Raw genomic sequence first — 16,606 nt, forward strand, 5'->3', positions numbered from 1 at the left:
TGATGACAGTCCTCAGTTGAAGATTTTCACAAGACGGAGCTTCAGCTTCTTCAGTGTTTTCTTTCAGTGGACACAGTAATAATTCAAGATTAACTTTTTTGTTTTTCCCTGTTGGGAGTCAGTACCTTGTATAGTAAACCTTTGAGAAATAGTGATCTGGACAAAGTAATAAAATGGGGGCAGTCCGAGGGACATTTTATTCAGATTCATCAGGATTTCCAAAGACATTTTAGGAGGAAGACAAAATGGGAAATCAAAAAGATATTGGGGGCTTTAAGGCTGAGAGCTTCACTGGTGATAAAATGATAGAAGAGAATAGGCATCTAAAAAAAAAGGACAGGTTTGTGTAAGGCAGGGGGAGAAAGACAAAGCATTTATAGTGAAAGAAATCCTACCAATTGGTCATTACTCCGAGAACCAGCTCCTTCCCATATCCGGAATTTTAGGACTTAATTTATCTTCAGAATTTAGCCACAGAGTGGACAAAACCAAAAAATCTCATGATAGTTTTTAATTACTAAAGCATAAGGTAGAACAAGAACATTTTTCTTCTAGAAATAAAAGCTATAATCTGTAAGTAACTTAAAAAGATGACTGGTGCACAAAATAATTCATAAGGTAGGAGGGAGTTGTAAGTGCTAATAATTTGTTGAAGACTAAAGCTTTGAATTATAACACACTTCCCTTTCACTTACTGTGGTTTATTTTCCCTGCCATGGGTCATTTTCCCAGTGACTATTTTTAGAGGGGAAAAACAGCAAAATCCAAACATTAATATATATTTTCGAAAGTAGGTATTTTTCCAATACCAAGTACATGCTGTGTCATATCTTCTGTGTTAACCATATTCTCTCTGTGTCAGGGTGCCAGGTGTTTAATGGTTCATAAACCTATTTTATTTACCCTTAATCCACTGGAACCTCCTAAGGGACACAGCTATAAAATATCAGTGCTTTCCCCTCCCCTGGAAATGGCCTAATAAATATTTAATTTTTGATCTTCTTCAGCAATTAAGACAATAGCATGAAAACTTTCCAAATGTTTTTTCTTTTTAAAAAGTGTAGCCATTATAATATTTGAAATACTAAACCCTAAATAAAAAGACTTTATATCAAAAAGAGTAACACCATCAATCATTTAATAATGAGTATGTCAAAAACACAATTCATCTTCTTCTATCAAGATATGAACACTTACTGGTTTAAAAAATTAACAATTCCATACCTGAGCTTCTGGTTGTATTGTTTGACTTTTTCCAGTGAGGCTGCATTTATCTGGGCTTGAAATTCTTCCACCGAAACATTATCTCTATAATAATATCCTTCCATGCTCTCCAGTGCTGTGTAAACAAGTAAAAAAGTTCTCCTTCATGTGATTTCATAACTCAATTTCTCTATATTTAGTGTAATCTTAATGATTACTAGAAAATGTATTTAAAACACTGAATATGACCACACATGCAGGAATCTATCTCTCACCAGTCCAAAAATGAATGAAAATCATTCCTCTCCTCTCAAAATATCAAACACTCGGTGATTATATCTGAGTAGGCAACAGTAATTTTTAATTTAAACTGGCTTCTATTTTTAAAACATTTTATATAAAAAAATTTTATATTCAGTTTGTGAAGCTGACCTCAAATCTCACATATTTTTACATGTATATGTAAAATATGCATTTATACATATTTCACATGTATATGTGTGTGTATACACACACGGGAAGCAGAATTGTGTGTTAACATACATAAGAGTAAAAAAGTTGAAATTGCTGCTCTCCATGTATACTCACATTCTTTTGTAGCTGCAATTAAATTATGAAATATTAGTGTAATAAATTTGAAGTATAGATAATCTTAGAATACTACCTTTATTACAATACTTAATCTAGTTAAAATAAGTAAGTATAATCATATATATAACCTCACATTAATTTTAAACATCTTTGATTAAAATTGATTTCCTTTCTGCGGCATCTGGGTGGCTCAGCGGTTGAGCATCTGTCTTTGGCTCATGTTGTGATCCTGGGGTCCTGTATCAGGCTCCCCGTAGGAAGCCTGCTTCTCCCTCTGCCTATGTCTTTGCCTCTCTCTGTATGTCTCTCATGAATACATTTTTTAAAAAATTAAAAAAAAAATAAAACAGATTTCCTCTTAACTAACATTTTTGGTTAAGTATTTCTTTATATTTAAACTTTATGCAATGGTACTTTTAACTTTTGGAGAGGAAATAAATCACATGGAAGTACTTAGAAATACAAGATCTCCTATGGAGAGGTTGCCAGCAACAGGAATGGCAATGGATCCAATGTGGAAATGTAAATGATTTCCCTTTGAAATTATTGCCACTCTTAAGCCTCCATTTTCAGCAGACTATTTCAAAATCGATTAAAAAATTAATCTTTCAAAACTCCTAACTGCAATAGCTTCTAAACTAATAAGTTTCTTCAAATTGACAAAAACATCACCATTTTGGTGGCAAAATAGAAAAGTCATTACTATTTTATTTTCATTGCTATTTTTAAAAAATATTTCAAATTTTTATTTAAATTCCAGTTACTTAACATACAGTTTCAGGAGTAGAATTTAGTGATTCACCACTTACATATAACACCCAGTGCTCATCACAAGTTCATTACTAATATTTACTGTGCTGTTTTCTAAACTAGCCAGATTTCTACAGCACTGGAGAAACAAAAAAAGCTTTTAGAGTATTATTCAATTTGAAATAAAGATGGTATTATTGGCTTATAATTAAGAAAATCACTTATGGAAAATTAGAGAGATGCTTACTACATTTACTTCAGCACATGATATCAAATTTGTAGGTGGTTTTAAGGATTACTTGTTTACTCATTATGACTTGTGGATTAATTAGAATATTTGTAACTGGTTCAGCAAGCTTCTGGTCCTGATTATATACAAGAAATAAAAAAAAAAGTCTTCCTGATAAAAATAATCCTCAAGTAAATGCCACATTCATTTCCATTAATGAGATGTTATTTGTGAGAGGCAAATATTCAGAGGATTCAGTCTATCAATAGTCATCCTTCAATGTGAATTCCTCTTACTGGTTGTAAAGCTAATAATAAAAGTCCTTTCGTGGGAGTAAAACTACCACTTCCACTCCTTAGTAGTTGTATGACCTTAGGCATGTTCATTAAAATCCAAGATGCTCAGGTTCCTCATTTGTGAAATGGAAAATAAGAGCACCTACTAATTATGATTCTTGGGAAATAATTAAATCAAATAAAGTATTAAGAGACCCATGACTTTTTTTTACTGAATGTGTTTTACATATTAGACAACATGTCCAATGCCTGTAGGCATTAATCTAATTCAATTTCTAGGAAATACAGATTATGCAGAAGTGTGCTTAGCCAAACAGGATGTTCTGGGAAATAAAGATGTCTATGCAAAGACACTTCAATTTGTAATTGAAGATCAGAAAGACTGGAAGGAGAACACTAGGAAGGAGCCACAGGGAAACTGGGGGTGAGGGGTGGGGTGGGGACATATACAAAGACATCTACGTTTTAATAAAATTTTTATTAAAGAATTTCTCTAATTTTTATAAAAGTCTTGATAGCTCAGTTTTGGCCAAAACATCCAGTACTGCTCTAAAAGCTTGCTGCCATATAAAAACAAACTGGTATTTTTATGACATTCCTTGACAATATTTCCAAATTAGCAACAGTTAAAATGCACAATTATGTGGAAATTTTTTAAAAGGGGAAAATGTCTAATAATCAGCAAAATGTTATGGCACGTATGTAGGGTTATGAGGAAATGAACAAAAACAACAAAAAAGACAAGTTCTGTGTTTAGAAAGTACACTCCATGGCAAAGAAGAGGAAAGAACAACATTCCTGACTTTAGATGAATAGCTTGGTTATTTATCATTAAAATACAAGAAAATAGAATAATTTTTACCAGATTTAATTTCTATACTCAGCAAAAGTAGGCTAAATATATATAAAATGCCCAAACTTCCAAGTTTGTCCTCTTCTCAGCATTTTCTTGTCTAGTTTCCTAAATTCTCATCCAGATAACAATTTGTTTCTTAAAAGTAGTATTGACATATTTGGTTGCATGAATATTTAATAGCATTTAATTAAAGGCAGTATTGAAAATACGATGACTTTCTTGTTTGTTTATTTTCCTTCTATCATTTCTGAATTTGAGGAAGCAAATCATCCCATCAAACTTAGTCAGCAAAAAAGAAAAACATAATGAATATTAGAGAAAAGTAAAGATTAAATTATTTTAAGACTGAAAATGAGCTGCATTTCCACTCACTCAAAATACCTTTCAAGACTTTTCCAGAAAAGGGACTGGTCAGGAAAAATACAGAACATCTGAAGAACGATTTCATGAAATAGTTCCAATCAAGCAAGGCTCTTTCCTGATAGCACGAAGACACTTCAATGGTTAAATAAAACAAGATATCTGCACTGGTCCAGGTTGGTTAAAATTCTTCAGAACCGGTCACAATTTCCATGAGGAAAGCAGTTTAATCAATCACAGTAGGACCAGTATGCATCGCTTCTCAGCCTTTTGGCTAAGATCAAGTCCAACAGAACCAGTATGCGAGAAAGAATGTGCTGCTTTTAAAGAGGGGTGGGTTCACATGCTTATAGACTGACTCTAACATTTAGGAAATGTCAATTCTGGGAACTGTTCCTTCTTTTATAAAAAGCTATTTAATATTTCAATTTCAAATACTGTGTCAAACCCAAAGGGAAAACTAAGAGGTTCATCTTTTAAAGGACCTAAAGTAGAGTTTTACAAAAACTCGAAATAAAAAAAAACAAATATTTGAAGGAAGGAACCTTAGAAAATGACAGTTTATAACAAAATGTTCCCTTTTGTTTAAAAGAAAAAAAATGCCTTATGCTGGAATTTTTTTTCAATTAAAAAAATAATAGAGAAAAATGCTTAAGTTTCTGGTTGATTTTAATTATTCTCTGAGAATAGAAAGATAGCTTAGAGAGATAGAAGAGTTAGGATTTATAGTTTCTGGTGCCAGAAGGGCTTCATAAGGGCTGAAAAACAAATATACATGAAAGTGTGTTTGTGGAGAAAGCATCAGCATCACATGTTCCAGTTAGAGTAAGGAAAACCACTGTAAGAGACCCAGGGAACAGGTGCTTAACAATACTTTACAAAGAAAGGATACCATATTCCAGGACACAGTGTAACCAAAATCAAAGACCTTTAATGATGCCATGTCCCTAATAGGCGGAATACATGAGTCTAGGAACAGAGGGTGGAAGCAGAAAGGACCCTGTTTAACATCTACTGAGGGTGGAATGGTGTCCTCCAAAACGATACAACAGAAGTCCTAACCCGTGGTGACAGCAAACATGGCCTAAATTTTACATAGGGTATTTGCAGAGACATCAGCTTATAATGAGGCTAGGCCCAAATCCAACGACCTGTGTTCTCATAAGAAGAGGGAAAATTGCACAGAGATACAGAGCAAGACACACAGAGGGAAGATAGTCATGTGAAGGCAGAAGCAGAGACTGTCATTATGCTGTCACAAGCCGAGGAATGCCAGGACTGATGGTATAGAAGGTAAGGAAGGATTCCTCTTTAGAGCCTTCCAAGGGAGCCTGGCCTTTTGGCATCTTGATTTCAGATTTCTAGCCACCAGAATGATGGATGATAGGATAAATTTCTGTTGTTTTGAGCCACCTAGTTTCTGGTAATTTGTTATGGCAGCCCTGGAAAACTAATACAGCATCAGTCTCAGTGCCTCAACTTGTGGATGTGTGCTTCCTAGCCCCAAAACTCTGGCTCTGTGGGTTTATAAAGTCCTGATCCCCAAAGAGGTATGCTTTCCCAAGGAGACAAGGCAGGGGTCCCAACTGAACATTAGCTATGGTTGCCACCGGGGCACTGGAGACTCCTTGTGCCAAGACACCCAGGAAGTGCAATCACTGTCTTGACAAGGTTGGTAGACCCTAATCATCATAAGGAAGGGGGGCTATTATTAAATAGTGAGAACAGGAAGGAACATGTTTGGAACCCAGTGAATCAGGTCCCTCTTAGTACTTCTTTATCCAAATTTGATGGTAAATGGACAAATGCAGGAACCTAGGCCTGAGAAACGAAGAGTGAATAGGGGGATCAGGCCTCTAGGTCTTACTCACACCTCTGAGACTGGAAGGCACAGGATGAGGGCAAGGCTGATCTACAAGGAATACAAAAGAGGGAAAATGAGCATCCGTTGCAGCCCCAAGACAAGCTGTAGCAGCAGGGGCTATTGCTTGTCTTCTTCCCATGCTTCTTCTAGAAGGGACCCCATCAGAGTCATGAAGGGTACAAGGTGTGGACCATGGCAGGTCACCCACTTGGATCTCCTTTCAGAAAAGATGAGCTTATTGCCTAGTTATTAGGATTGCCAGAAGATATCCCTCAGCCGTCATTAGGGCATCTTCAGTCTTTGTGGAAGAAAACTGTTCCATTCAAATCACATCTCCTAGGGGCAGGCTGCATCCTAATGAGTTAACAACACAGAAGTGAAAATGCCCAGCCCCCTCGCCCTGGCTCCCCCAAATCTGGAAGTATCAAACCTTTAAGAAACGGATTAATCTGATTAATCAAAGATTAACTGGATAATTGCACAGTGTTTCCTAATCAGGTCCACACTGACCTGTGCTTTCTCGCTCCTGGCGAACCTTAGAGTCAAGGGCAAAGCTTCTAAAATATACTGGTTTCTGAGCCTTATGTCCCAGAGATTCTGATTGAATCAGTTTAATGTGGGAGCAAGCTTGGGTATTTTCTAAAACCTACTCAAAGTTGACTAATGTGCAGCTCGTATTGAGAACCACGGAAAGATGGTGTGAAAACATGCCAATGGGGAGTGGGTGAAGGAAGTGACCCTGAGTATCTATCCTCCTTTCTCTCGTCTTCATACAGTTTATAATTACTTGCTTTATCTTGCTAAGGACTTGAGGATCCCAACAGGGTTAATTCCCTGACCTGTAGGAAGTACAGATGCCTGCTATGGTCTGATCTTCACCTTCTTAGCATTTTGGTTATGCTCTGTGCTGACTTTCCTGTCTGGCTGTTGTTGCTGTGATCTTTATGTAAATCTGTACCCCTTGTTCTATCTGACGAGATTCCTGTTCTCCTGTAGGCCTGGCCTTCAGTGACACAAGTTCTCTAAAGCTTATTCTATAGGCACTGGAATTCCTGATCTTGCCGCTGGTGCCTTGTCTGCAGGGTGCCCTCCTTTGCAGAAGGATCCATTCAGGCAAGAAAAATGGGAAGAAACCAGTATGTCCTTCCTGTCCTAAGTACATGCGTCCAACAGACAACTCTATAAGGGCTGACATAAATAATTTTTCCAAGAGGCTTTCAAATTTATCTCATTTTTCTATTTTTTTTATTTGCCAGCAAAGATCGATGTACATATGTACATCTAAAACTGAAACCCTTCGAGTAAACATTCAATTCTGGGACAGACACCTTTTGGAGTCTCTTCATCTACCACCACTTTCAGTTACCAGCTGGTAATCTCTCGTCAAGCTAGGGCTGAATTTCCTGGGCTTCTCTCAATCTGATGAATAGGGAGAGTGACTAATAATGAATTCTCATGGAGTTTTAAGAGTGCAGAAGAACTTCTGCAACGCCGTTAAATAGCAGTCTTATCACTGGCACAGTTCTAATGAGACAAGCTGTTTGCCAGTCTTCTTTCCCTATGACCTCAACAGCAGAAGCATTTCCACTGAGGCTTTTCATATTTTACTGCGGTGTGAATATTAAAACCTAATGTTAGCTATGGTTCTTTACATTTTAAAAAGCAATGTGGTATTCACACTGAAATAATATATATTTAGGCATTTTTAAAAATTAGTTTTGGCCATAAGCATTTTTTAAAATTAGTTTTGGCCATAATTATAAATTAGAGGTTACTTGGAAGATACTCTTCCTCTTCCTATGAACATTTGCTGCTGGGTATGAATATTCAGCTATTTATGGCTGATGTGTCACAAATGTAATAAATTTTTTGAAAAGATGCAAAATGCCATCTGTCATCTCCGTCATGATTTCAAAGGCAGAATTTTTAAAAAGAGAAAGAAAGGAAAGAATCTTTAATAACTGTAAACTCTGGTTAAACCCTATAAAAGTTAACATTCCAGACCAGCATCCTTCCATCTTCTAAAACTATCTATCTGTGTAATGGCTTTTAACATATTTTAGGCTAACCTGTTTTCCTAACATAGCTCCAAAAGTCTATTTTTGCTATTTCTTTTTTTTCCCATTCTTTTTCATTACAGAATCTTGTATACCTAATGGACCCTACTACAATCCTCCAAAGAAAAATGAAAATAACTTCTAATAACTCCTAAGATCTTCTCTGCAACTAACATTTTCCTCTATTTAAAGGTATTCTTACCAAGTATCTCTAAGGTAGTCATTGTTTTTAAACCATGGCAATTGAAGGAAGGGTAATCTATCCTTTAGAATTATAATAATATGCATATGGTACAGGAATTTTCACTTGGCAGTAGATTATGATTTCATATGCCTATCTGTTCTTCAGTTACAGAGATTGATTTTATTTCTCTACACTTCATTTTTATTAGAATATTAAAATTCCACAGCAAAACCAATGCAGTTCTTGAAAACTCAATGGAAGAAAAAATGAAAGGCTCTATGGAATTGCTCACAGAAATTGATATAATCTTGTGACCACAGCATGAGTTAAAAAAAAATAAATCATAGACCTGAAGAAGCTACAATAAAATAATCTGGACTCCTGATCGTTTGAGGCTTGTATTTGTGACCCCAGGAAAAAAAAAAAAAAAGATCCAGGACATTCCCTTGGAAACCCAGTTCACCGCAAGAATCTTCTTACTCATGTTACACTAAATTCATTTTATTGCATTAAAACTCATTGTTCATTTGCGAAAACACTTTTTTTTATTTACAAAAGGAATATATTTTTATTAACCAAAAATGACATAAAGGAGGAAAACTCAAAGAATAAAAAATCATCATCAATTTAATCACCCAATGACGTTGAAAATATTTTATGTACATTTAAGTATATATGTACCTGAATTACATTAAGCATAAATTATTTTTTGTAGCCTGAATGTGCATATATCCCAATTTTTTTCTATCTCATAAAATATTTTTAACCATACAATTTTAATGACTCTCCCATAATTTATTTAAGCCAAATTAATTTATCTATTTAAACCACCCACATCTTGTTTCTCCACTATAAATACTGTTACAGTCCTATTTAATAAACATTTAAACCTTATATTATTGTTTCCATAATAAACATTCCTGGAAGTAAAAATATTACTAGGTACTACGAAGGAATTTTTGAATTAATGGAAAAAATAAAAATTCATGATGGTTACAATTACATGTATTTTAAAAAATCGATAAAGACATAAAAAGGAAAGCAGTTTACCTTGTGCAAAAAGAACAGGATGAATTTTAAACCCTCCTCCATTTTTCAAACGTTGAGGCAGTTGTTCAAAGTGATAACTATCAATGTAGAAGTAAACTTTCAGAGCCTGCCGGCTTCCCTCCGCTTGATAAGTAAGAGGAACATCTAAAATGACATTTAATGTTATATTACTTCCCCAAATCAGGATATGTTATAGAGTATATTTCTTAACTTTTTAAAAAATCTTGATAATCCACTAGAAACTAATATATTAAAAGTACCCTTGTATGTTAAGTTCAGGTTAGGCAAACTTGCTATTCAGTGAAAGAGCATTAAATCAGATTCTCATTAGCTAAAGCAACAGATTTATTACTGTACTGTATATAAAATTCTACAATAGGAAACTTTGTTACACTTTGACACACCAGATGTCTCACTTAACTAAATGAGAAGTTTAGTTACACATGGTTTGGAATCAGAATCTCCCAGGGCATCTGCCTCATTCATATTTTAGTCAAAATGAGTCCTTGGGGTACAATTCCTAGGCAGTGTACAAGAAATTGGGTACATAGCAACCATTATCAAAATTAGCATGGGTTTTGCAAGTTCCATTCCCTGAGCACCAGATCAAAACCATATTACCTCTTTTGATGCACTATAGTCATTAGAAATTGTCCATCCAAATTCTTTTCATTTTCTCAAAGATCCTAAATTTAATTACTCAAAAATAAAAAAACAAAACCCCCAACTCTAAAAAAAAAAAAAAAAAAAAAACTTGAAAATCTACAAAGCTGTAGGAGTATTTCACAGTGCAATCATAAATCCTTTTCATTTTGCAACTTATCCATGACAAATAATTTCCAATTCATTAAGAAAGAATGTAAAATCTTCTTAAAAAGCTGGAATAGTCATCTTAAGCAGTTAAAAATTAAGGCAAAAATATTATAGACATTTAATACATTTTCTTGACTTAATATCTGTTAGTTCTAACCTGTTTCTTTTTTTTAAAAGATTTTATTTATTTATTCATGAGAGACACACACAGAGAGAGACAGAGACATAGGCAAAGAAAGGAGCAGGCTCCATGCAAGGAAATCCCATGTGGGACTTGATTCCAGAATCCCGGGATCATGACCTGAGCCAAAGGCAGATGCTCAACTACTGAGCCACCGAGGTGCCCCTCTAACCTGCTTCTTGAATAAAATTATATGTAAAGGCAGAGTTCAAGGTTAAATACTATTAATGAATGGAGATTCCAGGTTTTTAATTAAGTGAATCTAATTTTGTGTATCAATAGCAGAGATATTGTATTAACATCTACAAGTTTCTTTTATGTCATATAATCGCCTATTTTATTTTTGTTTCTACATTTTTAAGGGAGGTATAAAGGATTTTTTGGTTTAGGAAAAAGAGCATTATTTCTCAGTTGAAGACTTAGAAATTAACTGGATTTTAATGATTGGGAAAATCCTGTTTTCCCCTGGCCGTATAATAAAGAAAGAGGATGCATGAACACTAAAGAAAATACCGATGTGTATATACTAAGAATTCGGATCTTCTAGTTCTCTTTTTCATGCAATGAATTTCATTTATATTTCAATTTTTAGAATTCCATTCCTTTATTCTTTGGCACCAATGTGGCCAATCTCTGTTATCAAATGGATGATGGTTTTGAAAGGAAAATAACACAGCAGTAGGAGTTCCATATTATAGGAATAACAACAAATAAAGATGCTATATCAGGAACTAAGAAGCGGAGAATGACCGAAAATTATCAAGTATATTAAATTTACAACGAAGTTAAAACTGAGAGTGACAGAATGAAGACTTTCTCTCAAAGTAACTGCTATGCCTATAAAAGTGCATAATAATGTGGAGCTGAAGATTGCTGCCTCTTATTTGTGAAAATTTATCTACTATGAAAAACAAACCTGATGATTAGGAATATGTAACGAGTAAAGGCATCAAAAATATTATTGCATGAGGAAAAGGTTTCTGGTTCCACCCTATAGAGGGATTGATTCTCAAGAGGAATTTTAGCAGCAGCATCCCATCCCTGTAAACATGGTCCTCCATCACTGAATGAGTTTGGAAATAAGTCTCTAAGAAGTTGTTAGTTCCCTTTGCCTGAATTGCTCTTCCTTGACCCTCTGCAGGGTTGGGTCTTGCTGGTCCTTTGGATTTCAGTTTAAAAGCTATCTCTGCTAAGAGCCCTTCCCTGTTGACTCCTTAAAAAGCCACTTTACCCTCACTCTTCATATATTGCTTATTTCCTGCACTGGATTTATCATGGCCCTAACCACCTTTGCTGTTGATTCTTTCTTTGTTTTCTTCCAAATAGGCCATGAGCTCCATCATGATTGGGACATGTCTGTCCTATTCACTATGGCATCCACAGTTCCAGGTGCAATGAAAGAGTGGAAGCTCAAAAATATCCATTCTCCTAATCACTATAGTAAAATTACCTGTATCACCATAAAAGGTGTGTGTGTGTGGGGGGGGGAGATCTGCTATCATTCTTCTCCAAAAACATGAAGATTTTCTATAAAATATATTGCTTTATACAGCCTAATCATTTAGCTCACTTATTCCTCCTTCACTAATTACATAATATGGCATAGGAAGGATCTCATACTTCCCCTGTACTGTACTGGGGACATTCCCCATCTATCCCTTTGTATCTCTCACTAGTTTCTAAGCTGCATGCCAACAGGGTCCTTATTTTATTTAGTCACTCCTGTATCTCCAGAACTTAGTTCAGCAATTTGGTATGGTGTATATACTTAATAATTATTTTTTCAAGGAAAATAAAATGTCTTCAATCAAGACATTTGAGTTCTACGTGCTTGGCATGCCATATTTCTTCAGAATCTCATTATTCTTTAATGCAAAAAATATGACTATGAGAAATGCTAAATACAGCTTTTTAAAAAGAATAGAGTAATAAAGTGAGGAGGATGGATTCAAGTATTTACTGCATACTACTATGAGCCGCATATAATGCCAGAGACTTTCAAATACATTATCTTCTGTAAGCCCCGTGAGTCAGGAAAGCTAGCATTCTCCTGTTTGCAGATGAGAGGGGTGCAGGGTTGGAATTCAAGTTGCTTATCTTCAAAGCCAGTGTTCCCTTTACAGCTTCATGCTTCCTCCCGTCAGTACTGGGTCCTTCCCTCAAAGACACATGCAGCCAAACTAGTCTTTGCTATAGTGATGCAAATTAATTTGCATCTGACTCCTCTGCTTACAGAAAGATCAAATCATATGCAATTAATAATAAAGCTCTAGTTTCCTTACACCATTTAAATAAGATGTGATGACATTTGGGTATTGAAAAATTCTCTTCTTTCCTGAATCAACTTAAAAGGATAACTACATTCCTGTCATCGCTGTTAGGAACTTGTTTGGAATATCTAGTAATGTACACAGAAGTGACCTTTCATTAGGGATCTGTTTTCTCAGAAGTTGAGGGTATGCTTCGGGGAAACACTTAAAAAATATATATGAATTTTTATGTTTGTCACAGATACACATACATGTACATACTAATATTACTTATATGGTCTTAATTATTTAATCTTTAATATTTATTCTATTTTTCAATGTGCTGAAGTTAAACCTCTCATGGTAGCTATGCAATAAGTAAATATTTTATAGAGCTTATAACCCAGGTCCCTTGCCTGCTTGTTCAACAGACCATTCACCAGTAATGTCATATTTGAACTACGGAAAACAGTACTCCTGTGAGCTTATGGGTTCTCAAGCAAAATTTAAAAGAAAAAGCAGATTATGTTGTGAAAACAGAGTTTTGCTGCCTCTAGCAAAATTATGCCTACATTATTAAATTAAATTAAAATGTATTCTACTTTATACATGCCCACAGAAGACCATACAATCTGTTCAAATAATATTATCCTTATGAATTAATCCCCTTTACCAAGTTCTCTCTTGAATATAATCCAAGTCCTTAACATTGTATTCATGTTCTCATTCTTTATCATTTATCAGTGAAGATGAAATTTTAATAAAATTCTGTTCTGTCTAGCTTCATAATTTAATACATACAGAGTCAACTGTTACCATCCCCACAGCTACCCACAAGGTCAAGTCACCATCACCATCATCTTTCAACCTTGGTCACTGTAGTAGCTTCGTAACTGGTCGCTCTATTTCTGTCCTTATCTCCAGTAATCCTCTATTCAACCCAGCAGTCAGAGTCAGCCTTCAATATACAAGTCAGATCAGGGCAGCCCAGGTGGCTCAGCGATTTACTGCAGCCTTCAGCCCAGGGTGTGATCCTGGAGACCCGGGATTGAGTTCCAAGTCAGGCTCCCTGCATGAAGCCTGCTTATCCCTCTGCTTGTGTCTCTGCCTCTCTCTGTGTCTCTCATGAACAAATAAATAAAATCTTAAAAAAAATTAGTCAGATCATGTCATTCCTCTGCTCCATGGCTTAACTAGACAGGAGTTCTTTCAATGGTCTGGCCTCCTCTCTGTTCCCATCCCCTGCTCTTTTTCCTCGCTCATGCTGCTCTAACCACCCAGGCTTCCTTGCTATCCTGAGAAAATGCCACAGCTGTTCCCACCTCAGAACCTGGGAAATCCCTCTTCCAAATACCTCTCCACCCCTTCAGGTCTTTGCTCTCCTTGTTGGTAAGGCTTTCCTAGCTTGTTAAATATTTGCAACTTCTCACCTGCCCCTGCATTGTTATCCATTGTTCTCTTCTACTTCCCTTCAGACATTCATATTATTGTCTTCTAGTTTATGTTCAAATTATTTATGTTGTGTATTATTTATCTCTCCCCATTTGAATATCGGTTCCAAGAGGGATATGTTTGCTTAGTACTCTACTGTATTCAACACCTAGAATTGCACTTGGCCATAAGTAGGCATTTAAGGCATTTTTAATGAATGAATGAATGTTTATCATTCTTAAATCAGATCATGCATTGAATGAATATTTATTGGGTCCCTATTTATCATAGTACACATTAGAAATATGAAAATAAATGAGAAACTTTCCCAGCCCTGAAGAAGCTCACATTGTCTACCTTATGTACTACATAGGACCTTCACAACTTAGAAAAAATACAAGAGACAGAAAAATAACAAACTGCTCAAGATTTCTTGGGTTGATAGATACATTTTAAACCTATTCTTAACAATGTTGAAATGGTAGATAAATAATGATAACTTGCAGCAATGTATAAAGGTTAAAACCTGGATATTGCTATTTCTCTGAATGTATGCTTCTAAAACATTCCCTTTGTTAGGCTTCATGATGGCAAACTGGGAAATTGAAGGGATACTTTTCAGTCCTTCAATTCAATTCATAAAGTAACTTCTTTGCAACATTAGGTACAACTATGTTCTGCTGAAAGTCTCTCCTTTATTCTTCACACCAAGTTTATTTTTCCCTCTATTTTTATAACCATAAAACCATTTTGCCTGCTGACTGTATACACTTAATTGATATTTGTTCATTCATTTCCTTGAAAAACAATATTGCCTTTTTTGTTCCAAGCACTCTCTTGGGTGCTGGAGATACCAAAGCAAACAACACGGGAAAGGTTTTGCCATCTTGGAAACTGTATGGGATGAATAAATGAATCAAGACAGACAATATATTTATACACATTAAAATTTGACACTCAGATGTAATGATTGTTAATTTTCCCTGTTAAGCTATGAAAAATGTAGAATATATTTTTACACCCTCTGATTTATAAATTTTACCCATTATTGCCAAATCAAATAATTATGTCTTTCTCAGTCGGTATAGATCTAAATTTTACACAATGTGACATAATTTAGGTTTCTTCTCTTTCTTCTTGGCCCTAAGAAGAATGGGGAGTTATTGTGTAATGAGTATGGAGCTTCTGTTCCATAGGTGAAAAAGTTCTGGAGATGGGTGGTAGAAATAGTCATACAACATTGTAAAGGTACTTAATGCCAGTACTTTGAAAACTGGTTAAATAGTAAACTTTATGGTATGTATATTTTATCACAGTAATAGAAAGGAAAATCTTGACTAGCAAAGAATTTGATGCACACACTGAAGAAAAGTTTTAGAGGCCAAACTGATAGATAAAAATAAAAGTTTAGAATTATCTGGAGATTTAAATTATATATATTTTCTGTCTCTTCCACAGTTGGTTATTATTTACCCTAAATAAAACATTTTATATAAAACAATTTGAACTGTATATTAAATATATTAGTATCAAAGTTATGGTATATGTTGTTGTTTGATGCCAAAAGAATTCTATGAAACACCTAGGAAACATTTTTAACTACTTACTTGCAACCAATGGCTCCTCTTCTGATGGCTTAAAGTAGAAAGAAACCTTTTCCAAATCAAATAGTGCAACCAGTGTGTCTTCTAGCATGGCTTGTTCATCTGTCTAAAAGGAAAGAAAATAATACATGATATGATAAGATTGTATAGGATAGAACATAACATCATATCTCCAGATCTTAAGTAGCTTCACTTGTGTTTTATTTACATGAAAACCAAATTATCAATGCTTACCTAAGAATTTAATGTGGAAAATGAAATTAACAAATCCCTCAAAGTTACAAGTCTCTTTTGTGGTTTAATATTTTCCTTTTAGATCATCTAAATGGCTCTACACAACTCTTGAGTCTATTTGGTAGCTAGATTCAAACCATATAGATTTCTAACACTTACAAATAAGTATGTAGACAATAAGCATGCTATGTGCCTCTAAACTTCTATAATCTTAAAAACGTAACAGCTAGAAGGCAAGAATATTGTTTTATTGAAAAGCTACAGTACATAGTTGCCATCCTGTTTTACAATAAGGTAACCTATGCATTATTCAATTTTCACCCTTTTATAGCTGTGATAAAAGCAATTTGCATGTACGCAATGATTTTCCTTCCAAAGATCTTAGGGATAAGAATCATTTTTATCTTACTTGCCTTTATAGTGCCTTAATCTAGAATCCTGTGACTATGCAATCTGATCTGTTTTAATCACTCCTTTCATTCTAATGGCATATTATTTTACAGCTGAGGCAGGGAAGGTGGTAACAAGTTCAGCCCATGTCTCAGCAATACTATCTTTCTAGTACTACATTTTGGCCTCCCTAGCAGCAGTTTTGTGCATGATGAAAGAATAATTAGCTTTATCATACACAAGCTTATCTTTTAAATGTAACAA

The 16,606-nt window shown here is 34.9% G+C and overlaps 1 protein-coding gene across 1 annotated transcript in view; it reads right to left on the reverse strand.

The window, feature by feature from the left end:
* PREX2 (phosphatidylinositol-3,4,5-trisphosphate dependent Rac exchange factor 2) overlaps positions 1-16,606 on the reverse strand; it is a 278,636-nt gene that overhangs the window by 66,760 nt on the left and 195,270 nt on the right. The window contains exons 33-35 of the mRNA XM_026012258.2: positions 15,722-15,824; positions 9,441-9,584; positions 1,225-1,339 (exon numbers count right to left, since the gene is read on the reverse strand). Coding sequence (XP_025868043.1) covers positions 1,225-1,339; positions 9,441-9,584; positions 15,722-15,824 — 362 coding nt within the window. The remainder of the gene's footprint in view (positions 1-1,224; positions 1,340-9,440; positions 9,585-15,721; positions 15,825-16,606) is intronic.

This window comes from Vulpes vulpes, chromosome 13 (assembly GCF_048418805.1).
Source record: "Vulpes vulpes isolate BD-2025 chromosome 13, VulVul3, whole genome shotgun sequence".
In the NCBI taxonomy this organism is placed as follows: domain Eukaryota; kingdom Metazoa; phylum Chordata; class Mammalia; order Carnivora; family Canidae; genus Vulpes; species Vulpes vulpes.